Here is a 27172-nt window from a genome sequence, read left to right as displayed (position 1 = left end):
ACACTAGCATTAAGGGGAACTGGGGAAAACTTCTTTTAGAATGTGACATTTTAGATGACACTTGAAGGGAGCCAGAAAGTGAAGGTGAGGAGGGAGAGAATGGCAGGCATGGGGAATGGCCAGTGAAAATACTAGGAGTCAGGCAATGGAATATGGGATATTAAAAATGTCTGAGATAGATAAGCGCAATTATTAAACACCTACTCTGTCAGGCATCAATTGGGAATACAAATACAGCACACAAGACAGTCCCTGACCTCAAGGAGCTTCCATGGGCTCTACCTCATTTTAGATCTTTAAGCAGAGACAAATGGTGGCTGATCAGGGAAACAGAAATGGAGATACTTATTCAGGAATGAGTTAAGTTCTAAGGTCTGTAAGATCCCATTTAACTCAAATCCCGAGACTCTGTTAAAAAACAAACAAACAAACAACAACAACAACTTTTTAAAAGCATCTTTTCTCTGATAAGACTTTGAGTCTTTCTTCGGGCCTCCTGCTATTTTACTAATTTCCATTATAAATCCTGTGTTTCCCCCTTTCAGAGTGTATCCGAAGAAATCTCCAAGTCAAAAGAAAAAACTACCTTCCTAGGAAAATCACGTGCCTCCGTGGCTATGCCCTTCCATGCTAGTAATCCTCCCCAGAGGAAGCACATGGCTGTGTATATCCAGAAGTGGAGTTGATACCTACTGGGCTTCACCATGCATCATCTGTTCAGACTGGTTTTGGGACAAAAGGACCTTTCTCGGGCTGGAGACCTCTTCTCCTTGGATGACTCAGAGATTGAAGAGAGCCTGTCAGAAGCTTTGGAGCAAATTAAAATAATTAGCTCATCTTCAGTAAGTAACACTGTTTCTTGGATGGAGTTCCTAATCTTTTCTGTCATGTCGCCAAATCATGAGAAAAATGAAATGTAAGGGAGGTTACTTGACAGAGATCAAAGCTAGGAACCTTGGGGAATGAACCTTCATTCCATTCTATTGAAGACATCTGCGGGAGGTGGGGGAAAAGTACAGGTAGGATTTTTACATCTCTGTCCTACTGGGCCATTTTAATCTGATTTTGTAGCATAAAATTAACAAGGTAGCCAGTGACTGATGTCTCGGTATTCGACTGTGATACCAGACAGCCTTCTGTTCATTCTTGGAGAACAGGGCTACGGGGATTATAGAACATATTTCAAATTTCCTGAACCTTCTTGGCAAAGAGCTCTTTCTATTAAATGGAGAGACAGAGTGAGCACAGAAATGCAGGATTTTTTCTCCTTTGAAGGCCAGCTTGCTCAGCCTAACAAAATCAGTTAGAAAGGCATTTGGGTTGAAGTCTAAATACTGAATAGAGATAAAGGGATAGGAGTAAAAAAAAAAAATCATAATTTTTTTAAAGGGCAATAGACAATTAGCATTTATTAACACCTGCTGTGTCAGGCACTAGAAATGGAGATTTGAAGAAAGAGGAAAAACTCCTCTCAAGGAGCTCACAGTTTGTAAATAATGATATATAAACAATATTTCCAAAGGAAAAATTATATGTAATTTTAAAAGGAAAAGCATTAAGATAAAGGAGGCCTGGGAAAGGCCAAGATTTTAGCTAAGACTTAAAGGAAGATTGGGAAATCTGGAGGTGATGGAAGGAGATGGTAGAGGAGATGAGAGAAAATTCCAGGTCTGGGGGGCGGCAGTGAAAATGCAGGATTTTGGATCGGTGACGTCTTGTGTTCATAGAATAGAAAATAAGCAGGATTTTTGACCAGAGTTCATGAAATGAAATAAGACAGAAAGAGACTAAAAAGCCATGAGGGGACCAGGTTATAAAGGACTTTGTAGGATTTTGATCCTGGAATTAAGGAGGAGATAGTGGATTTCATCAAATTGGTGGGGGGATGATATAGTCAGACCTAGGTTTTAGGAATGTTATTTGACAATTGAGTAGAAGATGGATTGAAGTGTGGAGAGACTTGAGACAGGTGTTGAGAGTGAGAGAGAAATGGAAAGAAAAAGGAGGAGGGAGACAGAGAAGAGTTAAGGATGATACTTAGGTTACAATTAGAAGAATTAGAAAGAGGAGAAGGTTTAGGTAGAAAGATAATGAGTACAATTTTGGATATGTTGGATTTAAAGTAGATGTAGGAAATCCAGTAATCTTCTTATCACCCAAAGTGGCAGCTACACCCTGTGCTTAGGGACTGGAATTCTCTCCTTCCCTTTTTTCTTCTTTACTGAGCTCCTACTATGTGCTGAGCAACATACAACACTCATTTCTGAGCACAAGTGAAATTCCTTCAAGAAAGCTTGCTATCTGTCTTGCTTTATTTTGCTATTTCCCTCATTACTTTCTATAATGCCTCATGCAGTAAGACAAGTTTATTTCTAAGTCTATTTTAAAATTGAATACACGGTAGTCTGGAGCAGGACACCAGCAGCTGGCTTTGCTGTTCCTCTTTCCTTCTCTTACCCTCCCATCCTGTTTAATTCTTTCATTCTTAGTACTTAACTTCATTTACATATATTTAAAATTAGCTCAGGAAGAGAGAGGTTAACAGCTTTTCACTAATCTGCCTCACTTAAATCCAATTCACATGCAAGCTATTTCATCCTGTGATGTTACTGGTTCTCTACAAAAAGGACAAGCATCAACTATAAAGTTAGCTAAATTTACTCATCATCCTTCTTCCTATTCCAAGATAAAAAAAAAAAAATGCTTCTTCCTTGTTGAAAAAAAAAAACAATATTTAAAGCCGTTAAAATGTTAATTAATGTGGTGACATCAGGACTTCAGAGGACAAATAGAGAAGTCTATCAGCCTCTTGGTAGAGAAGTGGTGGACTACAGTTGGTGAATGAGACATGCATTGTCACCAGATACATATTAGTTTTATTTTGCTGAACTGTATTTCATAGATTTAGAGATCAAAAGTACTTCAAAACGTCATCTGGCTTTGGAATCACAGAATTTAAACTTGAATCATGAGAGATCATCATGATCTCATTTTGATAGGTAAGAAAACTGAGATCTAGAGAGATGAGGTCACTGTGTCTTAAAGATAGTAAGTGGCTGAGCAAGGATTTCAACTCAGGTCCTCAGCCTTAAAATCCTACTCTTTCCATTGATGAAAATGCCTCTCAGTTTTCCACATGAGAAAAGTGAGGTCCAAAGACATAAAGAAAATCATTCAGGAACAAGCAGGAAGACTGAGGATTTGAACCCAGGCACCAGAGCCTCTGGCTCCCAATCTAAGCTTTCCACTTGGTATGAGCAGATGGGAGGGTAGGGAAGAAGTTACTGAAAAATAAGTGGCTATTTTAAGGACATTGAAAAAGCATTTATTTAATGAAAAGAAAATTGAAGTAGTTTCGAGCTCCCGTAATTGATGTTAGATTTTTAGCCGTGTCTGGATCCTCCCATCATGGTACTTCAAAAGCAAGATGGCTGAAACCAGCTCGCATCCACTTAGCGCCACAGTGTTTGCCAGCACTCGGCACCCATGCCAGCCCGGCAAAGGACGGGAGCTGAAAGCAAACCGGGACGCCCAGGATTGGCAAGTGTGCATCTTTCCCCAAGGTAACAGCTCTGGCTGATGCTGCAGTTAAGAGTCCTTTAAAAGGGAGTTTGGCAACCAGCGGCCCAACCTCTCCAAGTTCCCTCCCTGGCTGCCATGAACACTCTCAGTCGCCAATTAGGGGAGCCATGGCCCAGATGCTCTCCTTTTCCCAGGTAATGTCTTGACAGGAATTACACGGCCACGTTTCTTCCCACAATATTAATCCAGTTAATTTGGCTCGAGAATCCTGCTGTTTCCAGTCACTGCACACTGCTGATTTCTAGGCATCTTATCCTTCCTGCTCCACTGAGAACAAGTTGGCTGGAGGTGCTTTTGATTTTCCGTCTCCAGAAAAGATTAAACTGCTCATCAGGACGCATCAACAAAAGGACAGTGGACGAGAGTGAGTGGGGGAGTAGGAGGTGTATTTACTTTTCCCATTGAAATTCTGGGAAACCTAGCAGCCCCACTACAGGGCACTAGTTCTAGGTCTAGATAGCTAGAAGGCAGGACCTCTAGTGGGACTGTTTCCTAAAGCCCAGCGGCCCCACCAGAAGTCACTAATTGGCAGGACCTGCTAAGCCCGGCAGCCCCACTAGAGGGCGTTGGATGGTAGGACCGGCTTTGGTGCTCTTCCCTAAAGCCCAGCGGCCCCACCAGAAGTCACTGGTTGGCAGGACCTGCTAAGCCCGGCAGCCCCAATAGAGGGCGCTAGATGGCAGGGCCTGCTTCAGTGCTCTTCCCTAAAGCTCAGCGGCCCCAGTAGAAATTACTAGTTGGCAGGACCTGCTAAGCCCAGCAGCCCCATTAGAGGGCGCTGGATGGCAGGACCGGCTTTGGAGCTCTTCCCTAAAGCCCAGCAGCCCCACTAGAGATCACTAGTTGGCAGGGCCTGCTAAGCCCGGCAGCCCCAATAGAGGGCGCTAGATGGCAGGGCCTGCTTCAGTGCTCTTCCCTAAAGCTCAGCGGCCCCAGTAGAAATCACTGGTTGGCAGGACCTGCTAAGCCCGGCAGCCCCACTAGAGGGCGTTGGATGGCAGGGCCTGCTTCAGTGCTCTTCCCTAAAGCTCAGCGGCCCCAGTAGAAATTACTAGTTGGCAGGACCTGCTAAGCCCAGCAGCCCCACTAGAGGGCGCTGGATGGCAGGACCGGCTTTGGAGCTCTTCCCTAAAACCCAGCAGCCCCACTAGAGATCACTAGTTGGCAGGGCCTGCTAAGCCCAGCAGCTCCACTAGAGGTCGCTAGTTGGCAGGGCCTGCTAAGCCCAGCCCCACTAGAGATCGTTAGTTGGTAGGACCTCTAAGCTCAGAACCCCACTAGAAGGCACTAGTTCTAGGCTTAGAGCCCCACCAGAGGGTGCTGGATAGCAGGACCTCTAGTGGGACTGTTCCCTAAAGTCCGGTGGCCCCAATAGAAGTCACTAGTTGACAGGACCTGCTAAGCCTAGAGTCCCATTAGAGGGTGCTAGTTGGCAGGACCTGCTAAGCCCAGCAGCTCCACTAGAGGTCGTTAGTTGGCAGGACCTGCTACGCCAGCAGCCCCACTAGAGGTGCTGGATGGTAGGACCCGCTTTGATGCCGTTCCCTAAAGTCCGGCGGCCCCACTAGAGAGCACTAAATGGCAGAACCTCTAGTGGGGCTGTTCCCTAAAACTCAGCGGCTCCACTAGAAGTCGCTAGTTGGCAAGCCTTGCTAAGCCTGGAGTCCCACTAGAGGGCGCTAGTTGGCAGGACCTGCTAAGCCCAGCAGCCCCACTAGAGGTCGCTAGATGGCAGGACTTGCTTTGGTGAGTTACTGTGTACATTTCAGAAGCGGCCATATTGGTGTTCCCAGTCCAGGTGAAATGTTGGGCGCAGGAAGAGAGCTGCTTGGTCATCCCCCAAAGGAGCTGACCAGGGCAGCTGTTAGCAGCAAGGCAACCCTTACGTGCCGGTGCTGCCCTCTGCTGTCATCCCCCAGTACGGCAATCCCTGAGAACAGCCTATTCTATTTCACCACCGTTGAGCTCACTGCACGCGGTGACCTTTTACAGCTTTACGTTCTACTTCCGATATTGTCCTAGCCACCCATTCCCGGTGACTCTTGTTCAAGGTCCTCTCTGGGTCAGCAGTAGTTCAAATCCAAAGCTCCCCAAAGAAAGTCCTTCAGGGCCAAGCCAGAGGACTCATGAATTCAGGGGAAAAGCATCTGATTGAACAGAATGTCGGAAACAGGAAGCTGGAGCCTGTCGCTCACACGTGGCCAGCTCCCGGCCTCCGCCGTGAGTCCGCTCGGGAACATCCCAGCGTCAGCAACCTTCTGGAAACTGGAAGTGGGTGTGGCTTAAGCCCAGTGGCCTCCCTCAGGTCGGGGACTGTTTCCGGTTTGTCTTTGCCCTACGGGCACAGGGCTTGGAACGTCGTTGTGTTCGGTCATTTTAATTGTAACCAATTTTTTGGAGTTTTTTGGTTGTTTTTTGGCGAGGAAACTGGATGTCCTTCTCCATTTCCTTTTACAGATGAGGAAACTGAGGCAGACAGGGTGAAGTGACTTTCCCGGGGTCACGCGGCTAGTGAGTGTCTAAGGCCGGATCCGACCTCGGGGGATTCCTGACTCCAGGTCTGTCCGCCGCCCAGGCGGCCTCTTCGTTTCCCCAGCGTGGTCCAGGGGCTTGTTGTAGTCAAGGCTTATTGGAGTGCATTGTATTGATGAGTCTAGTAATCTAATAATTCAAACCAGCAAACGTTAGGTCCCGGATCCGGGGGACTGAATTGGGGAGCAATGGGACCCAAGCTGAAGGCTCACAGATGGGCGAGGAAAGCACTATGGAGGCAACACAATGTATTTTTTAGTCCCATGCACTCACTGCATGGGACTCGGGCACACTAATAGAATTAGAGTATCAGGAATCTAGAAGCTAATCCCTGCTTTTACAGAAGAGGAAACTTAACTCCAAGAAGGTGAAATGACCTGATAGCATTAGATTTAGAACAGGAAGAAGACTTGAAGGCCATCGATTCCAATACCCAAATTTTATAGACGAAAAAAATATAACTTGTTTGAAGTCACAGGTATTAAGTATCCAAAGTGAGATTTGAACTCGGGTCCTTTGACTTTGGAACCAGGATGAAGGCATTTCACAGAAGACAAGTCAGTTGTGGGCTCAGCCATGAGATGGGAGGAGACCGTGGGAGAGGAACGGGAGTCGGCAATTGTAGGGCCAGCTAGACTTCCTTTCCTTCACCAAAAAAGATCCGTCCATCCCTGCAATCGTCATGATGAAGTCTCTGGTGTGGGTCCCGTGTGTCTCCTGCCTTTGTTATGTTAGCCCCTTTCCCAGCTATCACATTTCTGGCTCTTTTCTACATCAGTTGGTACCCAAAAAACAGCCATTTTTTTCTGAGGGTATTGAGACTTTCTTTTGAGGATGCTCCTGCCCTTCAGATTTTCCCCCGATTTCCACTTTCCTTCTCTTCCTTTTTGTTCTTTCACAATCCACTTTTTCTTGTTCCTTTTTCATTCTTGAGCTCTGCTTTTCCAGCTGCCCATTCATTCTGACCAAGTGACCTCCCTCGGTGTACATGTAGGCTACTCCTTCCTCACACAATTTTCACCTTCTCCTGTGTTGCCTCTTCTTGTCTCTCACTAGTTTCCATTGATATCCAAGCAGTCGTGACTAGTCATTCTTTGGAAAACTTTCCCCTATTCCCAGGCAGTGAGCATTTCCTGTGGAACAGTTCCATTTCCTGTTAGGACTAAAAATCCAGCTGGAACAGTGGAGAGAGGACCAGGCTTGCAGTCAGTGCTTTGTGCCTTTAACTCTTACCTCTGACCCACTTTGCTGGGGCCACCCTGGGCCATCAACTTGACATCTCAGTGTCTTAAACAGTTCTCTAAGTCTCTGAGTGACTGACTCAATAATGCCAATTTACCTTAGTAGAGAGTTTCTTCCCTGGGAGCTCCTATATCAGTAGAATTGCCAGTACCCCCCTTTCCTTCAAAATTAAAAAAAAAAAAAAGATTTAGAACTAGAAGTAACCTAAGAAGTCATCAAGTCCAATCTGCCCATTTTACAGGTGGGGAAACTGAAATCCAGTGGGGTAAATTGATTTGTCTGAGATTGCCTAAGAGAATAAGTGATGGAGTTTGGATTCAAACCCAGGACTTCAACCTCCAAACTCAATACTCTGTCCATTACTGAGTCTACTCATCTATATGACGATATATAAGTCATACAGAGCAATAATTCTCCTGAGAGCTTAAATTCAAGCAACTAACCCACAGCCACACAGGCAGCATGTGTCAAGAGGTAAGACTTGCACTTCCCACCTGCCCTCTAGTCATTGATCGACTCTTCTTTGCTGATTTAACGGAAGATGTGACCGAGAGATGTTTGGTCACTTACCCAAAATTAGCCCACTAGCAAATGCTAGACTTGGGATTTCCACTCGGGTCATTCTGCTTCCAGATCTCCCGCTTAAATCCATTGAACTCAGGATGGCCTTTCAGCCCACGTGGTTATGGGGCAAATTGCATAAAAGCATTTGGAAAATAATCAGAGACATAGGGTCAGTACAGATCTTTTGCCATCTGCTTCCATAGGTACCCTGTACAAATGGGCCAGGAGCAGAAACAATGCTATAAATAAACAAATGTTTATTCTGTCGATCAAAATCCAGGGGATTTCAATGTGATTTATGACTCTCCCTTCCTCATTCTTAGCCCATCTACTTAGTAGGTACCTGATCCATTTGTTCTGCAGAGTCAGCCTTCTATCTCTTGTTTCTTTGCCTAGCATTTCCTCCCCACCCCCCCATATTCCAGCATCCTAAGCTTTCTTAAAGTTTTATTTAGGGGCTGTCTTCTCTGGACATCATCTCTCCCCGCCCCAGTCCAAGTGTTCATGTTCTCCCCCTTCTCAAATTGTTTTGTATTTATTTATCTGTTCCCATATGTTTTCTTCCCCAAGCTCCTAAAATTAAGTTTCTTGGAAACAGAGACTGTTTTGATCTTGGTTTTAATACACAAGGTGCTTTCCACATAATAATCACTTAATAAAATTGCTGAATCGAATTGAACTGAAAATTGAATGTGGTAACTACCTTTAAACATGCTATGTTATTATGTGTATGGGTGTGTCCGTGTATGTTTGAGTGTGTGTATTTTGAGCCAGATGTCTGGTGACTGCCAGGGAATCTGGACTCATATTATGCAGATGCCAAAACATGAGTACTGTAGCATAGTAATAAAACTAACTTTAATACAGATGATAGAAAAAGATGAATTGTAGGAGCTTGTGTTCCCAGCAGCAGGAGGAAACCTTGAAAAAGATCTCCAAAAAGCATCTACTCTAGTTGGAAGCTTTCAACATCACAGGTTCCAGCCAATTACACTCCTCATTTACCAAGCCATCTAGATCAGTCCCCTGGATGTGAAATTGGTTTAGACCATCCTTAGGGATGCAATCTAGAGTCCATAGTTCATGAGGATAGTTGCTTGGGGGGTTAGCGATTGGACAATGCGCCATTCATCATTTCGATCCAATTAGATTCTTCATTTACCTGTTTACCATTTACATATTTATTTGTTACAAATAAATTTACTATTTATTTAGACCAGTCCCTTTTATATGGAATTGGTTTAGACTGTCCTTGGGTATACAGTCTAGAGAGTTCATAGTTCATGTGGATAGTTGCTTGGGGGTTGGCCATTGGATAATGTGCCATTCACTATTTCCATCCAATCAGATTCTCCTTTTACCAGTTTATCATTTACATATTTATTTATTACAAATAAATTTACCATTTGTTTGTAATTGGTTTAGACTGTCCTTGAGTATACAATCTAGAATGTCCATAATTCATATGGATAGTTCCTTGGGGGTTGATCATTGGACAATGTGCCATTTATCATTTTTCAGTTTTATCCAATTCTTCGTGACTCATTTAGGGTTTTCTTGGCAAAGATAACAGAGTGATTTGCCATTCCTTCTCAAGCTCATTTTACTGATGAGGAAACTGAGGCAAACAGACTTAAGGGATTTGCCAAGGATACATAGGTAGTAAATATCTATGGCTGTATTTGAATGGAGGAAGATGAGTCTTCTTGAGTCAGGCCTCATACCCTACTCTTTTTTCCTTCTCTCTTACTGCCTGAATGACCTTACTCCATTTGATCTCTCTTGCACTCAGTTTCCCTGCCTGTAAAATAAGGGCATAGGACTATATGTGACCTCTAACTCTAGAACTATGATCACATGATCTCCCTCCCTACTCTGCTCTTTTCCTTTCTCTAATGAAAAAGTTAGAACAGGATGTATCTTGAAATGTTCATCTGGAAAGCCCTCATTGCAAAGTCAAGTGTGTGGGCTATGTTGACCAATTCACTCCAAAGCTTTCAACTCTTCACTTAAGATTTCACTTAAGATTCTTTCTCTTTATCTTGCATAAATTGTTTGATGAAGAAAGCATTTCCTCCTTCAGCACATTTTACAGATGAGGAAACTGAGGCAAACTGGGATTGATATAGTGTATTTTCCTTTTTAACCAACATCTGTGTAAAGTCTGACAAAATTTGTGTCATTCTGATTTGGTAAAAATCCAAGTTGGAACCAGATTAGAATTCTGGTGATGCTTCTTCAGAAATTGCAACTCTTCATGTCAGATGACTTAAGGGGGGAACAAAAGGGGAGAAAAAGCTCTCCTTCCACAAGTGGTCACTATTACCTGTGGATACTTTGTTCCCCACAGGTAATAGTGATCATTTGTGGAAGGAGAGCATTAAAACTAAGGGATTAGGAAAGGCTTCCAGAAGAGGTAACCAAAGAGCTGAGCCATAAAGAAAGCTAAGGGATCCTAAGAGGAGGACTTGAGGAAGCAGTGTATTCTAAGAGGGAGGAACCATCCTATACAAAGGTACAGTGACAGGAGATGCAGGGCCCAGTTCATGTTTGGTAGCAGTAAGTAATATGGGCTGGCAGTAGTATAGGAAGGTCAGTAATGTGTAATAAGTCACAGGTGGGAACCATATTATAAAAAGCTTTACATACTGCGCTGAAGAATTTGCATTTTGTCTTAACGTTTAGAGGACCAAAAAAGTTCTTGATCAGAGGAATCACTTAGACTTGCCCCTTAGGAAAATTATTTTAGTAACTTTATATAGGATGGATCAAAGGGAGGAGAAACTCAAAGTCAAGGATTCTTCTCACCCCAACATTATGTGAACCCACAGAATAGACAGAAGTATCGATGGCAATATGTTACCATTGACCCACTTCCTTCGAAGTTATCAGACCATGAAAGATAGGGCACTTTATGTATTTACTTAGGATTCTTGCCCCAGGTACTTTGAGGAAGAACTTGAGGTAGTACTGGATAAAGGGGATTTCCCAGATCTTTTCAGACTAATGCCTTAAAACAAACAATCCCTCAGCAGAATGTGCCCTTCTTGAGCTCAAGGACTGTTTCGGTTTCGTCACCGAGAATTTCCAGTATCTTGTTGTTTAGTTATTTTGATTGGGTCCAACTCTTCATGACCCCTTTTGGGGTTTTCTTCGCAAAGATACTAGAATCATTTGCCATTTCCTCCTCCAGCACATTTTACAAAGGAGGAAAATGGGTTAAATGTCTTGTCCAGGATCATGTAGTAAAAGTCTTGAGACCTAGATTTGAACTCAGGTAGGTGAGTGAGCTTTCTCTGACTCCAGGTCCTACTCCAGCACTTAGGTGTCCCAGCCAGCATTTAGCACAATGTTGTGTAACTATAATAGCCAAGATTGGTTCCAGGGAGGAGGTGACAAAAATGCATCTTCTTGCCCTCTTTGTGGACAAGGGAGACAAAAGTCAATGTGGAGATTACTTTTTGCACAACTACTTATTTGCTCTTTTTCTCTCCATCTTGCTACTAAGGCTTGGATAGGCAGGTTGAAGAAGGATGTGTTCCTCAAGCATTTAAATGTCTACTTTGCCCATTGTAGAAGGTGGAGCTTTAGCGGAGGCTTGAAGAAAGCATGGGAAATCCAGAGGGATAAATGAGGAAGAAGACATGACCAGGAATGGGGCAAGAGGTGAGGGGAGGGAGAGAGCCAGAGAAAATGTCAGGATGTGGATTATACTATTATAGCATGTTCACCACATATAGGAACTCTAAATACAAAAGCAACATAATTAACTTCTCTTACAGTGTTGTACAGTTATAGCCATTAGTTTATTTTGTTTGAATCATTAAGAATTCCCATGTAAGATAGACTCAAAGCCCAGTGGTTTTGTTAGATACATATACATAAGTAGGAGAAAAAGATCCACCCCCAACTCCAGCTTTAGTAGTTAGGCATTTTGCTTTTATTTTTGATCATGATGTTATTTTTTAAATTTTTAAAATTTTATCTTATGGAAGGAAAGAAGGGGAGAGATTAAGGAAGGAAATTAACCTTGGTCTCATCAGAATTGACTCAAAGAGGGAATAACATGCACACTCAGGTGGATATAGAAATCTGGTAATGAATAGTGGGAGGGGAAGGAAATTAGAGAAGAGGGAATTATAGAAGGGAGCAGAAATAGGAAGAGGGTTAATCAGAAGCAAAACACTTTTGACAGGATGAAAGCAGAAAAAATAAAATAAGGGAGGGGATAGGATGTAGAAAAATACAATTAACAAAAGTAACTGTGAAAAAAAAATTTTGAAACCAGTTTCTCTGATAAAAGCCTCATTTCTCAAACACAGAGAACTGAGTCAAATTTCTACAAAGAGCCATTATAAAAAGAACCCCTTTCCCAATTGAGAAATGATCAAAAGATGAACAGTTTTCAGATGAAATAATCAAAGCTCCCTGTAGCCATATTAAAAAATTACTCTAAATCACTGTTGATTGGGGAAGTGTTAATAAAACAGTTCTGAGGTACTATCTCATACCTATTAGGTTATTAATAAGACAGAAAAGAAAAATGACAAATATTGGATGGGAGTATGGGGAAAATGAAACATTAATGCACTGTTAGTGGAGTTGTGAACTGATTAAATCATTCTGTAGAGTAATTTGGAACTATGCCCAAAGAACTATAAAACGATACATATGGTACTGCTAAGCCTCCTTTGTTTATATTTTTCCCCATTAGTTGCTTCGATGTTTACTTTTTTCCTTTCAAATGAATTTTTTTTCTAATTCAGTAGAATAATTTCTGATAACCTAGCTGGGATGGCATTGAATTTATAAATTAGTTTAGATAAAATTGCCACTTTCATTATATTGGCCCTGCCTACTCACAAAAAAAATGAATGTTTCTCCAGTTATTTAAATCTGATTTTATTTGCATAAAAATGGCTTTTTAAAAATAATTCTCTTCATATAGTCCTAGGTCCTAGCTTTAGTTTTGTCTCTCTTCCTCTACCACTAGAATATACAGAATGGGCTTTGGAGTTAGGAGTCCTGAAGACTCGAGACAATTTCTTTAGGAAGATAGTTAAGAGTGAAGATTGAGTAGGATTTGATATAATCTACTTTTAGTTTCTGTTACATTGTGAAAAGTTCACAGACTGAAGAATCCTGAAGAAATCTGAAGCTGCATCCCATCAAGGCCCACTTTTAGATTCCTTCCATTATTTCTGACTTGGACCTCACTAATTTCATCATACTTTTACAAAGCTAGGTGAACGCACCCACTGGCTTGAGCTTGATTCTAGGGGATAAGACCCAAGTGTCTTACAAAGGCCATGAATGGTAGCTAATGGGGGGGATTTACTAGAAATCTCAGGCATTCCCGGGCAGCCATTGGGGTTAAAAAGCACAATTTATGGATTCTCCGTTTTCCTTACCCATAGGACTATTCGTTCAATGGCAATGATCAAGCTGTGGTGGAGATCTGTATCACTCGCATCACGACAGCCATCAGGGAGACGGAGTCCATCGAGAAGCACGGCAAGGCCCTTGTGGCTCTCTGGGAATCCTGCTTGGAGCACAATCTCAGCCCTTCCGGAAAAGATGAGGACACACCCCATGCAAAAATTGCTTCTGATATCATGAGTTGTATTTTGCAGGTGAGTTGTCTTCTCACTGGGTAGTTAATCATATCAACCAATAAACATTTATTAAGCACCTACTATGTGCAGGTACTGTGCTGAGGTCTGAGAATATAGTCCCTGCTCTCAGGAAGTTTATAATCTCTTCATGACTTTCACTCCTTAGAAAACTTTACTTCTCTGCGTCCTTCCCACACAACTCTTCATCGTCCATCTGTTTGTGTTTGCTCTGTCTCTCTGCCATGCCCACAATGCACTTCCACCTCCTTCCGGCATGATAGAATCCTTCATTTCCTTCAAGACTTATTAGCTTGAGCATCACTTTTCACATGAAACCTTTCCTGCTCCTCCCAGCTTCCTGTGTCCTTAATCCTTAACTACCTGATATTTAACTACTGTGCATTTGGGATGTCCTAAAAAGCTTGAGGAAGTTTTTGTGCCTTCAATAACTTATAATCATTCTGATTTTATGGGAGGCACAACTAAGTTTTACTAATTTAAAACCATTCTAACTTTGGGGATATACTGCTTACCTTATATTTAGTCTCTATGTACGTCAATGTGTATATTTTGCCTCCCCTGATAGAACAGAAGTACTCTGAGGACAGGGACTGTTTAAATTTTCTTTTCTTTCCTTTTCTTTTTTTTTTTTTTTTTTGTCTTTGTCTTTGATTCTCCAGTGCTTGGTCCATAGTAAGGTTGATTAAGAAAGATACACATTAGATTTTCCTCCAGCTTCCTTTTCAGAAGACTCAATTTTCACTGACTTGGATGTTAGAAAAAAGGCCTCTTCATGGTTTTAATAGCTAAGCTAGCCCTTACATAAAATAACAGTTAGTATTTTGCTAATACTTTTAAAGATTTTAATTTTATTCCTAAGGGTATTCTCTTAGTGAATGCAGATTTCTGCCATTCCAGGCCTTCCCAACCTGCATATATCAACTACTTTTTACTATTTTCCTTCTCATCCCATTTAACTCGAGTCTAAGGTTAATTCCTCCAGTAGTGATGGGATCATAATTTAAATAGGAATGGGCCTTGGGAGCTGCCTTGTTCAGCTTGCTCATTTTACAGAGGAGGAAATTGAGAATCAAAGTAGGTATGTGATTTGTCCAAGGTCACACATATCACAGGCAGGACTTGAACCTGATTCCCTGACATGAAATCCTGTAGACTTAGATGATCTGAGCATCTATCCCAGACACATAAAACCATATGATTGACTAAGGAACAAAAAATGGTTGAGTGGAGGGAAAAAACCAATGGATTTGCATGGAATCCTTGGATTTCATTATTTACTACTTGCAGATTTTCATCTAAAAGCAAAGAGATGAGACTAAATGACCTCTGAGGTCCCTTTTAGCTAGGAATCCCTCCATCACTATGGTGAGCACTGTAGGTGAATACAGAGAAAAGTAGTCTATGGTCTCTGCCCTACTGGAACTCATAATCTAGTTGGGGTGATGACAATGTGTGCCTGAAAATCTATTACTATAAGTAATGCGTGTTGATATAGTCAGTACCAAGTGAGGAGTAAAACAACAAACATTTAAATTTAATATGAATAGAGAGGTCACAGAGAGCTTCTGGTAGGAGGGGAAATTTGAGCTGGTTCTTAAAAACTGAAAAGATCTGACTGGAGGGGAAGGAGGAAGGGAAACCGTTTTGACTACGTGAGAGATGTGACTGATCGTGGTTCTCCCACATGTGGATGGCCCCTCTCTTCCCTTTTGCTTTCTTGGTCTATGTGAAGATCACACCTGCTCCAATGTCGGCTGGTCTGAGTACATTCCTAGCTGATCTTTTTTTATTTGTTGACCCACTTTTGCTAAATTCTTAGTGCTGAGCCAACCTTTGGCATCCCGAGATGTTTATGTAACCCGTTCTTAAGCTCTTCCTGTGAACATTTCAACAATGACTCACATACCTTCTAACACACCTGTTCCTCCTTTGACAAGTGACACACAAACAAACCCAGCATTCCTCACTTTAATGAAAAGAAAGTTGCTGTTTTTGATGAGATACCAGTGGGTGGAGAGTTAGTTTTTATTAACTCGTGTTTAGTTTATAGAAGCAACATGGCACAATGATTAGAGAGCTGACCTCAAAACATGAAAGGCTTGGGTTCAAATCCTACCATATGTGGCCCTAGGTGAGTCACTTTAATTTCTAAATCTTTAAAGCTATAACTTGCATAGATGGAGGCAATTTCCTTATCTAAGATTTCTCTATATTAATAGACTTGTACGTCCAGCTCCTCTTCCCATTTAATTCATTCCAGCAGCTCTGCTTGATTTTGACTCCATGGACATCATCCCTGCTTTCCAGCTTCATTTTGTGGGTAGTGGTTTTCCCCAGGAGATTGTAAGCTCCTTGAGGTTAGAGACTATCTTTCTATTTTTTACTTGTAACATCAATACTTAGCATAGTATCTTGCACATAGTAAACACTTAATAGATGCTTATTGACTAAAAATAATAAATACAGAATTCCTGTTACAAGCATTAGGGAAAAAAATAAAATAAAATCAAGACAAATTACCTAGAGGATAATTTTAAATTGCCCTCCCCAGACACATTTTGGTGGCCATTGTCCTAATCTACTTCTGCAAGAAGAGACCTAGCTTACTTGGTTGCCTAAATCCTAAGGGGATACAGGAGGTAGAAGTGCTAATTTGAACATATCAGTAGAATAATGGATTACCTACCGGATGTGATTTGATAATTGCCTAGAGAATCCTTCAGTCAATCCAATTCTATTCATTGTTTTTTTGTATTGTTCTGTTTTTGTTTTTGTTTTTTCATTGAGGCAGTTAGGGTTAAGTGACTTGCCCAGGATCACACAGCTCGTCAATCCAATTCTATTCAACAACCATTTATCCAGTGCCTACTATGTGCCAGGTACTGTGCTAAGTGCCAAAAGTATAAAAACCAAAAATGAAACAGTCTCCAACCTCAAAGTGCTAATATTCCATTAAGAATTATCTTACTCGTTGGCCTTTCAGGTACCTGAAATCTGTCATTAGAACTTAACTCATCCTGGCAACTTGCACCTAAGAGTAACAGTTGATAGTGTGTGGACAGTAGGATTAGATTTGATTCCCAACCCTGCCAGTTATTTATTGTATGACTACCTAAGTCACTTAATACTTTTCATTCTCTCTGATTTCATCTGAAAATTGAAGATGATAATATAGAAAACTGAGTTGTCTAACAGATGCACTTTTACTTTCTCTCTTTGTGAGCTAAAACTTGGAGTGCATTCATGATTTTATCAGTGTGGACAAACCCACTCAATCTATCCATGCCCATTGTGGGAGTCTCATCCATGTAGTTCCATAATTCGTTCACGCAGAATGGACCCAATATGGCTGAAACTTTCTTCTAGGTCTTTGTCATTCTGTGGATACCGCTTCTTGTGGCAAGACTGCTGGTGGTCACCCTAAACTCAGGAATTTGTTTGGTGTGAATGACTGACCGGGCACAAGCAAGGGGGTTATAGAAAAAGAGGTTTAGAGAAATGTAGAGCTATCAACATGTGAAGTCAGGATTCATGTTGATGATTCTGGTTTGGTTCTGATTCGGTTGAGCTAAGTCTTTTGTCTTCCTTTTCCTCCATGTTGATGACACTCAGATAGTGGCAAATGGAGAATCCACCAAGTCTGAGAAAGTGGGAATCATCTTGGTGAGAGGTTTTTGTGGAGTCTTTGGAAGTACCAGAGATAATATCTCCAATGTAAAACTTTCCATTAATGCACAAGAGAAAAAAATGTGTTTTTTTTCCATTTCCTACAAAGAAGGGGCTACTATCCATTAGCATCGTCCCATACCCAGTGTCTTGTAATCCTATCTACTCTGTGGCATAGGCACTTCCCCTTACAATTTTATCTCCTTACCCAGGTCTGCTTCTTTCTTTGAAATATAATTCAGTGTAGGCTTAATACATGCACAGCAAGGCAGACTGAATGGTCCACCTGCTATCCCTTGCTTGCTGCAATGAGGAAAGTAGTCTACATCAAGCTATTAAGAGACGTGTCCACATGCTTTTCTTTTCTTTTTTAAGGAGATAACTCAGAATTTATTATACTTCAGGTGAACTCAAAAAAGGAAGGATAGCAATTATTTTAGAATTTAGAAAAACCAACAGTAAAAGTAGATCTGGGAGATAAACAGGAAAACAACACCATACCTAAAAACAGCAAAGACAACAAAATAATATAAATATTAATACACATCCACATGCTTTTCTGATCATACCATCCTTAATGATGTCTTGCTTCTTGAACACAAATTATTCTTGATGGCACGAGGCTCCCTGCTCACTCCATTGATTGTTGGGTCACTCAGTATTTTCCTTCTTCTGAGATTTTAATGTTTTGCAATTCACAACTATTCTAGTGATGGCTGAAGTTCCCCAAATGCGATTTGGTGTCCTCTCTTTCTCCTATTTAAGGAGCTACTGATTGGGAGGCTTCTCCAGAAAAGAAGTTGGAATCATTCTTATATCAAAAGTTAAGTACTCCTGGGAAAGAGGAGGTAGATTAAATAGCTATTCACTATTGATATCTAACTATAAATAAGTATAGGATCAAAGTTTGAACCTGCACTCCTAAGACTAGAACACAGGATAGGAAAATGTGGATAAGAGAGAGGATGATGAAGAGATATGGCCTTGCTGGGAAAGAAAGAACCAAATGCTTCACTTCAATGTGGGGCTACAGGTAGGAGAGGGACAGGGTAAAGATACTGGACGCTTAGCAGGGAAAAAACAAGACTCTTCGGAGAAGTACATAGAAGGGCCAAAAACAGATTTTGCTGACTTTGAAGTTTGGTGCAAGGCTGGCCCAGAGTTTGTGGTCATTTTGAGCTGGTGAAGATGATACAAAGGTCCTTTGTAGGGGTAACGTTTATATTTAGCTCTCCCTAGATTCCAGTGAAGTTTTGGGGTTTTTTCCTTGCCCTAAATACCAAGGAAGTGACTCTCTCCCACTTCTAATTTAATGTTGTGGGAAAGGAGTTTGGGAATACTAGAAGAAGACTCCTGCAAAAGATTCATTCCTTTCAATTTTTCAATAAAATAAACCAACTGGTCCATTTTGAAGAGTGGGACACTCAGCATTTTCCGCTTGTTTCAGTAGGGGTGAGAGAAGGGCAGTTATTTTTTCCATAAACTATTCCCAAACATAAAAAAACTAAGTGGAAAAAAGGTCAATTTTTTTTCCCCCATATCTTTGATTGTCCTCTAGCTTTCTTTCCTTTTCCATTTGGGAATAGGGGTAACAGGGAGCAACATCTATGAGAAAAATAATTCATTTTGATGATGTAATTATTGCTGCTTCTGCTGATGGGGAGGAGGAGAACAAGGAAAAGGACATTTCTATAGTGCTTACTATATGCTGGGTATTTTACAATTATTATCTCATTTGATCTTCATGACAATACATGACAGAGCTGTGATTATGCCCATTTTTACAGATAAGAAATTGAGGAAAACAGAAGTATAGTGACTTGTATCATATCACACAGCTGATAAATGTCTTAGACTAGATTTGCACTAAGGTCTTCCCAACTCCAGGTCCAGTGTTTTTCACTGAGTCACCTTGTTGCCCCTTTCATGCTCCTTTAGGAAACATCTGCATGAGTCACATTGTCTAATAATAAGAATATGTTATTATTATTTTAATTATATAGAATTATTTATTATAGATCATTACAATTTTATAATAATAAGCAATTAAGTTCTTACTATGTTCCAAGAACAGTACTAAATCCTAAAAGAAGAAGAAAGGCCAGTCACAGTCATGTTCACGGAATATGCACAGATTTTTAGGTTAAGTTCTTGAAGTCCCTAGAAAAATGCAAAAATAAGACTGTGTTCCCTCAAACCCACAAATGGCTTCAAGTGCTAAATTCAACACTGGGGAGAGTTAAGAACATAAACATGACCAATAGGCTGTACATTTGCTAATGCAGGTGATAGGAAGGCTAGATTGGAACTCTATATAGACCATGGTTGTCATTTCATGAAAAATAAGATCAAAGTATTTAAACTCATCTTGGGCATCAGTTTCAAACTCCCCCATCAAGCTTCCCTCCAGAGCTGTCTAAATGAGGCTTGAAGTCAGATTATTTCTTCTTCCCAGTTCTTCACTTGTCTCTCTTGGTCTTTTTGTTGCTCACCTTTCCATCTTTACAGACTTGTATCTTACATCTCTTATTAGAGCTGGAGGAACTGCATCGTGAAGTAGTTAAATGCATTTGAATTATTGAATTTGTTCAAGCAGAGAGTATGAGACAATCCATTAAAATGGAAAGAGTACTAAACTTGGCTTTAGAAGACATGATGTTCCTTGTCTGAACCTGAATAAATCACTTGACCTTTTTTTTTTTATTGTTGTTCAGGCATTCAATCATGTGCAATATTTGGTGACCCCAGAGACTGTAACATCCCAGGTCCTTCCATCCTCCACCGTCTCTCAAAGTCTTTCCATGTTCATGTTCATTGTTTCCACGATACTGTCTATCCAACTCATCCTCTGCAGACCCATTTCTCCTTTTGCCTTCAGTCTTTTTCGGCATCCTGTGGCCAATTTATTTAAACTTCAGCTCCAGTCTTTGACCTACTAGTGAATAGCCTGAATTAATTTCTTTAAGTATTGAATGATTTAATCTCCTTACTGTCCAAGGGACTGTCAAAAGTCTTCTCCAGCACCACAGTTTGAAAATATTGATTCTGCAGTGCTGTTTTCCTTATATTCCAACTCTCAAAGTCATTTGTTCTGACTGGAAAGACCACAGCTTTGACTACATAGACTTATCAGTAAGGTGCTGTTTCTAGTTTGCTGTCCAGATTTGCCATAGTTTTCCTTCCAAGGTGCGGGCATCTTTTGATTTCATTGCTGGAGTTGCCATCTACAGTGATCTTTGAGCCCAAGAATATAAAAACCAGCAGTGTTTCAATTTTGTTCCTCTTTATTTGCCAGGAAGTGATGGAACCAGTTGCCAAGATCTTAGTGTTTTTTTTTTTTTTTTAATGTTAAGCTTCAAACCAGCTTTTACACTCTCCTCTTTCACCCTTATCAAAAGACTTCTTAAATCTTCATCACTTTCTGCCATAAGAGTAGTATTATATACATATCTGGGATTGTTGATATTTCTCCTGGCAACTTTAATTCTGGCTTTTGATCCATCCAGTCTGCATTACAGATGATGTACTCTACATATGTTAAATAAATAAAGCTTTGTTGTATTCCTTTTCCAATCTTAAATTGATCATCTGTTCCGTGTTCGGTTCTAACTGTTGCTTCTTGGCCTGTGTACAGGTCTCTTAGGAGACAAGTAAGATGATCTGGTACTCCCAGCTTTAATATAGTCAAAGAAGCAAAAGCATATCTGGTACTCCCAGCTTTAATATAGTCAAAGAAGCAAAAGTATATATATATATATTTGAACTCCTTTGCTTTCTCCATAATTTAGCAAATGTTGGCAATTTGATCTCTAGTTTCTGTCTCTTCAAAAACCAGCCTACTCTATTGGTAATTCTGAGTTCACATATTACTGAAGCTTAAAAGCTTGCAGACTCTTAAGCGTAACCTTGCTAACATATGAAATAAGTGCAATTACTCAATAACTTGAACATTCCTTGGCATTGGCCTTCTTTAGGATTGGGACCCAAACTAATCTTTTCCAACCCAGTGGCCACTGTTGAGCTTTCCAAATTTACTGGCGTAGTGACTGCAGCACTTTAACAGAATCATATTTTAGGGTTTTAAATAACTCGGCTGCAATTCCATTAAATCCACTAGCTTAATGTTAGCAGTGCTTCCTAGAATCCACTTGACTTAATTCTCCAGGGTGTCCAGCTCTACATCAGTAACAACACCATCATGACTATTAGTGAGGTTTAGCTCATTTTTGTGTAGGTCTTTTGTGTATTCTTGTCACCTCTTAGATCTCTTCTGTTTCTGTTAAGTCCCTGCCATTTTTGTCTTTCATCATACCCATTTTTGCATGAAACAGTCCCTTGATATCTCTAATTTTCTTGAATAGATCTCTTGTCTTTCCCATTCTCTTGTTTTCTTCTACTTTGCTCATTTAAGAAACCTTCTCTGGCCTTGCTATACTGGAATTTTACATTCAGTTAGGTACATAATTCCTTTTCTCCTTTCCTTTTTGCTTTCCTTCTTTCCTCACTTATTTTGTAAAGTTTCATCAAATGGCCATTTTGTTTTAGTACTCTTCTTTTCTCTTTGGGATGTTCTTTGTTGTTGTTGTTGCTGCTGCCTAAGTACAATATTGAAAACCTCTGTCCATAGTTTTCAGGCATTCTGTCTACCAGATTTAGTCTCTTAAATCTATTCATAAACTTCATTTCATATTCATAAACAATGTTATTTAGGTTATATCTATTCAATCGGATGGTTTTCCCTACTATCTTCAACTTAAATCTGAATTTTGCATTAAGAAGCTCAGAATCTGAGCCATAGTCCACTCTAGGTCTTCTTTTAACTGTTTTAACTTGTCTTGACTACAGGTCTCCATCTTTGACTGCAAAGTACATAATCAATCTGATTTCTAGATTTACCATCTATTAATGTCCTTGTATAGACTTCCCTTTCATTTTGTACTCCAAAGCCAAACTTGCTATTATTACAATTATCTTTTGATTTCCTATTTAGTGTTCTAATCCCCTACAATGGATGTGCCTTTTGGGGGATATTACTTCTTCACCGAACTGATCAGCCTTGAATCTTCAGCATCAGTCAGTGGTTGGAGCATAGTGTGATGTGGAATAGTTTGAACCTAAACAATCTGAAACATACTTATCTCTGTAGATAAGTCTTTGGGGTCAGAGTTGTTTCTGGGATTGATGGCCTAGAGGCCATAAACCAAACCAAAGATTCAATTAAATGTCTTTAATTGGGCTAGTGGAGCATATGTAAAGCTGTATTCCTCTGTCCATCCCCAAAAAGTACATTAGTGGAAATCTACTTTCTTGATATAAGAAGTTATTTCAAAAAGACTTTTCACTGATTTTAGTGAGTCTTTTATTTTATTTGCAAGATCCAAATGTCATCTCACCTTTTTTAATGGGAAGTGTGGGATTTGGAGTAGACTGACTTGGTCTCAAAACCCAACTCTGTTACTTAGCAGCTGTGGAGGAAGATCCTTCCTCTGGGGTCATTTTCTTTACTTGGAAAAGGAGAGGTGACTTTCATTCTGTGACTCTTTGGGTTCCATTCAGTTCCAAGTGTAGATCTTTAATTTCTCCACTAAATGCCAAATCTGTCTTCATTAAAACAAGGAACATTTCAAAGAATAAAACCACCGAAAAAACAAAGTTCTTTTGTATTTAATGTATGTTTAAAAGTAAGGAAGATGAATAGGGGATTTGAGGGTCAGGAAGACCTCAGATCAAATCTAGTATCAGACATTACTAGCTGGGTAAGTCATTTCACCTTATTTGCCTCAGTTTCCTTATCTGTAAAATGTGCTAGAGAAGGACATGATGGACCCCTCCAGTTGCTTTGCCAAAAGATCCCCAAATGGGGTTGCGAAGAGTTGGACACAATTGAAGTGGCTGAACAACAAAAGTTAGAAAATTCAGTTTCACACTAAGGCCCCATGTGTGCCATGATGACTTACTGGCACTCCCCTCAACTCATCTTATTCCTATTCTTGTTTCTGATGCTTCGATGCTTCTGTCACAGCTTAACCTTGTTTCTCTTAGTCCTGCTTGCCTACCCCTTCCTGCCAATTATTACATACATGTCTGTATATATTTATACAGATATATTTATGTATATACACACACAGCTTTTCAATAGGAAGCTAATTCTTACCTCTCCATTCAACTTTCCACTTTAGTGCTGTCTCCCAGAGCCATAACTAGGACTTGATGATTAGGGCCTTGTCCCAAGGCATCAAAATTTAGAGGCTCTAAAATTGAACACTTTCAATCCTTTAGAAACTACTGATAGACTCAAGGTAGCAAGAACAAAAAAAAAATTAAATTAGGAAGCTACCTGTGTCTTATACTTTAAGAATGTCCACTTGTGAACCATCATGGTGACTGATTTTCTCCACATCCACAGCCCATACATTCTCAGCTGAAATTGGCTTAATTATTTTTCTTTTATTTTTTCATCATGAATCAGAGTTGACTCAAGGATTTGCTCACCAAAATCATCAGTCCCAGCCTTGACTCATTCCTGTCCTGTTGGCAGCACCTTAATTCAACTAGTATTCCAGTCTTTAGTCATTTTGTAGTTCTTTACATTTACAAAGTGCTTTAAACTTGAAGTCACTGACTAGGTGGAGTGGTTCTGACTGTCTTGGAGTGAGGAAATCTCCTTCTGGAGAAGAAATGTCCATTCTGATAAAACCTGAGGCACAAAAGTATTGGATTTGGAGTCAGGGACTTCAGAAGACCTCGGTTCTGATCCTTTTTTGCTACTTGAAATCTGTGCGATCTTGGGCGAATCAGTCTCCCACTCTGGGCTTCAGGGTCTCATCTGAAGGGGTCTGGCTCTTAAGGTCTACATTAGGGTGGAGAATCCCAAGCTAGGTCCTAACAGTCCCATCAATGGTCTTGCCTCTACATTGTTCATCTGTTTTCTTCTAGGTTTCATTGATTCCAATTTAACGCATACAGTATTGTCAAAGAACAATTTCTCGAATGGTCTTTTAGTTGCTCATCATCTGTTGCTCGCTTACATTTCCTCAGAATTACAATCGACCTCCTGTGATGGCATTGGCGGTCCCAGTGGCAGTGAAATTCCTCCAGAGGGGCAACAAGGAGCTCTGCAGAAATATGTCCAGTTACCTATCCCTGGCTGCAATCACCAATCCAGATCTCCTGGCTGAGCACACTGACGCAATAGTAAAGAGCATCCTTCAAGGTACACTGGCAACCCTGACCCTCAGATCGTCTTTTTGGGTGGTTTTTCAATAAATGAGTTCTCTGTGCTTAAAAATAATCTGGTCACAGTTGGACACGATTTTATGAAAAGAAGCTTTTTATATTAAGTATTATTGGAAGGGAAGCTGCAGGTTCAAGTCCTGACACTGGCACAAAGCAGCTGTGTTACCGGCAGGTAGATGGTGAAGTAAAGAGAGCCTTAAACCAAGGGTTAGGAAGATCTGAATTCAAATCCAATCTCCGATACTATCTGTGTGACCCTGAGCCAATCACTTAATCTCTGTCAGCCTTGGTTTCTTCATCTGTAAAATGGGGATAATAATAGTATCTATCTCTTAGGATTGTTGTGAGGATCAGATGAAAAAACATTTGTAAAGTTCTTTGCAAACCTTAAGTATTATGTAAATTCTAGCCAATAATAATAATAACATTTATAATGAGGAGCAAGAACTTATTTCTTAGTTTCCTCAAATGCCTCTCTGAGACTGTAGATTTCCAGTAGTGAAGGGTTCTGTCCCTCCTAAGTATGTCCCATCAACACGAGGAGTGGCTCAGAACTGCTGAAATCAGTGGCTCCACCTCCACAATACTTCAGTTGCTCTTTGTATTCCAAATGATTTATCAAATCAATATTTGGTTTTCTTTCTTTCTCTTTCTTTCTTCCTTTCTTTTTTTCTTTCTTTCATTGGGGGTCACACAGCTAGGAAGTGTTAAGTGTCTGAGACTAGATTTGAACTCAGGTCTTCCTGACTTCAGGGCTGGTGCTCTATCCACTGTGCCACCTTGCTGCCCGGAATATTTGATTTCCAAAGGAAGGGAGAAATCTATATTAGACCGATAGAATCAAAATATGTCACTGAGAAGTTATTCAGGATCTTCAATTTTAATGTTTTCAATGATGATTTACCCTTTCCCAAAATCCTAGTTCACTCTTCTTTAAACTCTTAATTGTAATAATTTTCCCCTGAGGTTATCTTTAATTAATCCTGCATATATCTTATATGTAAATAGTCATTTGCATGTTGTCTACCCTATTATGTAGTGAGCTCTTTGAAGGCAGGGGATGTTTTCGCCTTTCTTTGGACTCTAAGTGTTCAGCACACTGTCAGGCACATAGTAGGTGCTTTAGAAATGATTATTGGCTTATTGACTTCCACTAAAGCTTAATCATCGAATCTCTGTTCTTTGACATGGTCATTAAAATGTGAGGCAGCCTGTATAGGGTTATGTGCTGGACAGAGCATCAGGGGAGACTGGGATTTGAATCCTGCCTCCCTGTGGCTTTGGGAAAATTACTTCACTTTTCTAATTCTCAATTTCCTCATATATAAAGTAGGGGAGAATGATAGCAGGAGTCCCTACCTCAGAACTATTGCAGAAGCTCCAATGGGGCAATGGGTGCAAAGTTGAGGAAGTGTGTGATCCAGTGGAAAAACTCTGGAGTCAGAGGTCTGCTATTCTGACACTTACTGTCTGTGTAACCTGAGGCAAGCCCCTTCTCTCTGGCCCTCAGTTTCCTCATCTGTAAATTCAATAACCTCCAGGACTCCTAGCTTCTCTGAGTACCTTAAAGAGCTATTTAAATGTCAGTTCTTATTAAAGTTCCCCAGTTCAAATGGGATAGCAGAAGAGAAAAGGTGACTATCTTGGTCTTTTCCAGAAAATCAGCCTCCTTGTTAGGATGCAGGCAGTGTGGTTCAGTGGGAAGGTTTGCCAGAAAGCAGCATCACAGGACCTGAATTAAAATCTCTGCTGCTCCTCCACATTTGGGCAAACCACTTCCCATTTCTAAGGCATCTATTACACGTCATTCATACTGTAATTATCTCTTGGCTTCCTTTGTTCTATTCTTTCAATTGTGTCCATTGTGTCCAACTCTTTGTGGCCCCCTCTTTGTGGTCTGGTTGGGGTTTCCTTTGTAAAGAAATTGAAGAGGTCTGCCATCTCCTTCTCCAGTTCATTTGATAGATGAGGAAACTGAGGCACACAAGGTTAAGTGACTTTCCCAGGGTCACAAGCTAGTGTCAGAGGTCAGATTTGAACTCGGGAAGGAAGATGTGTCTCCCTGCCTTCCAGACCTGGTGCTCTTTCCACTATGCTACTTCTCTCTGTCTTCCTTACCTATCTATTGGACTCTTAAGCCCTAAGAGAAGAGGAACCCAATTTTTCTCACCTTTACATCTCTCCTGCTGTCTAGCATACTTAATAAATATTTATTATTTAATTCAATATCATCGAAAGACTCAAGGCCCCTTGTGTGTATATTAATACGTATATTATATGTATAATATGAATGTATAGCAATATACATATTAATATTATGTGATATAATACATATAATGTGATATAATATAATACACATATTATATTATTAATACATAATAACATGTATTAAATACATGGTAATAGTTACCTTTAATACTGACTGGTCAAATGGAAAAAGCAAAGGATGATGTCCAAGTACTCTATTAACATCTCAATATCATATCATGAGAAAGCAAGGAAAGTCCTTCTCAAGACTAAATGGGAGAACTAACAGAAAAATCATATAGGATATATAGATATCACTGGGATTCAATTGATCATTAGAAGGAACATCTAAATTTATGAATTCAGAGATCCATTGGAATATTATATATTTGCATGCTATATACTATATATATATAGTCTATATATAAAAGGTAAATAATCTTTTAGTTTTCCTAGCAACTCTCTTG

General features: G+C 40.4%; 1 protein-coding gene across 2 annotated transcripts in view; it reads left to right on the top strand.

Moving 5' to 3' along the window:
* The first annotated feature begins 245 nt into the window (after window positions 1–245).
* Window positions 246–27172, top strand: part of VEPH1 (ventricular zone expressed PH domain containing 1) — a 209456-nt gene continuing 182529 nt past the window's right edge. For both annotated transcript variants that reach the window (XM_051983078.1, XM_051983077.1), the window contains exons 1-3: window positions 246–842; window positions 13338–13553; window positions 24261–24435. In XM_051983078.1, coding sequence (XP_051839038.1) covers window positions 705–842; window positions 13338–13553; window positions 24261–24435 — 529 coding nt within the window. In that variant the 5' untranslated portion in view covers window positions 246–704. The remainder of the gene's footprint in view (window positions 843–13337; window positions 13554–24260; window positions 24436–27172) is intronic.

The sequence above is a fragment of the Antechinus flavipes genome, chromosome 3 (genome assembly GCF_016432865.1).
Source record: "Antechinus flavipes isolate AdamAnt ecotype Samford, QLD, Australia chromosome 3, AdamAnt_v2, whole genome shotgun sequence".
NCBI lineage: Eukaryota > Metazoa > Chordata > Mammalia > Dasyuromorphia > Dasyuridae > Antechinus > Antechinus flavipes.
Note: the sequence above shows the minus strand (reverse complement) of the source record. Positions and strands in the feature narration are given on the sequence as shown.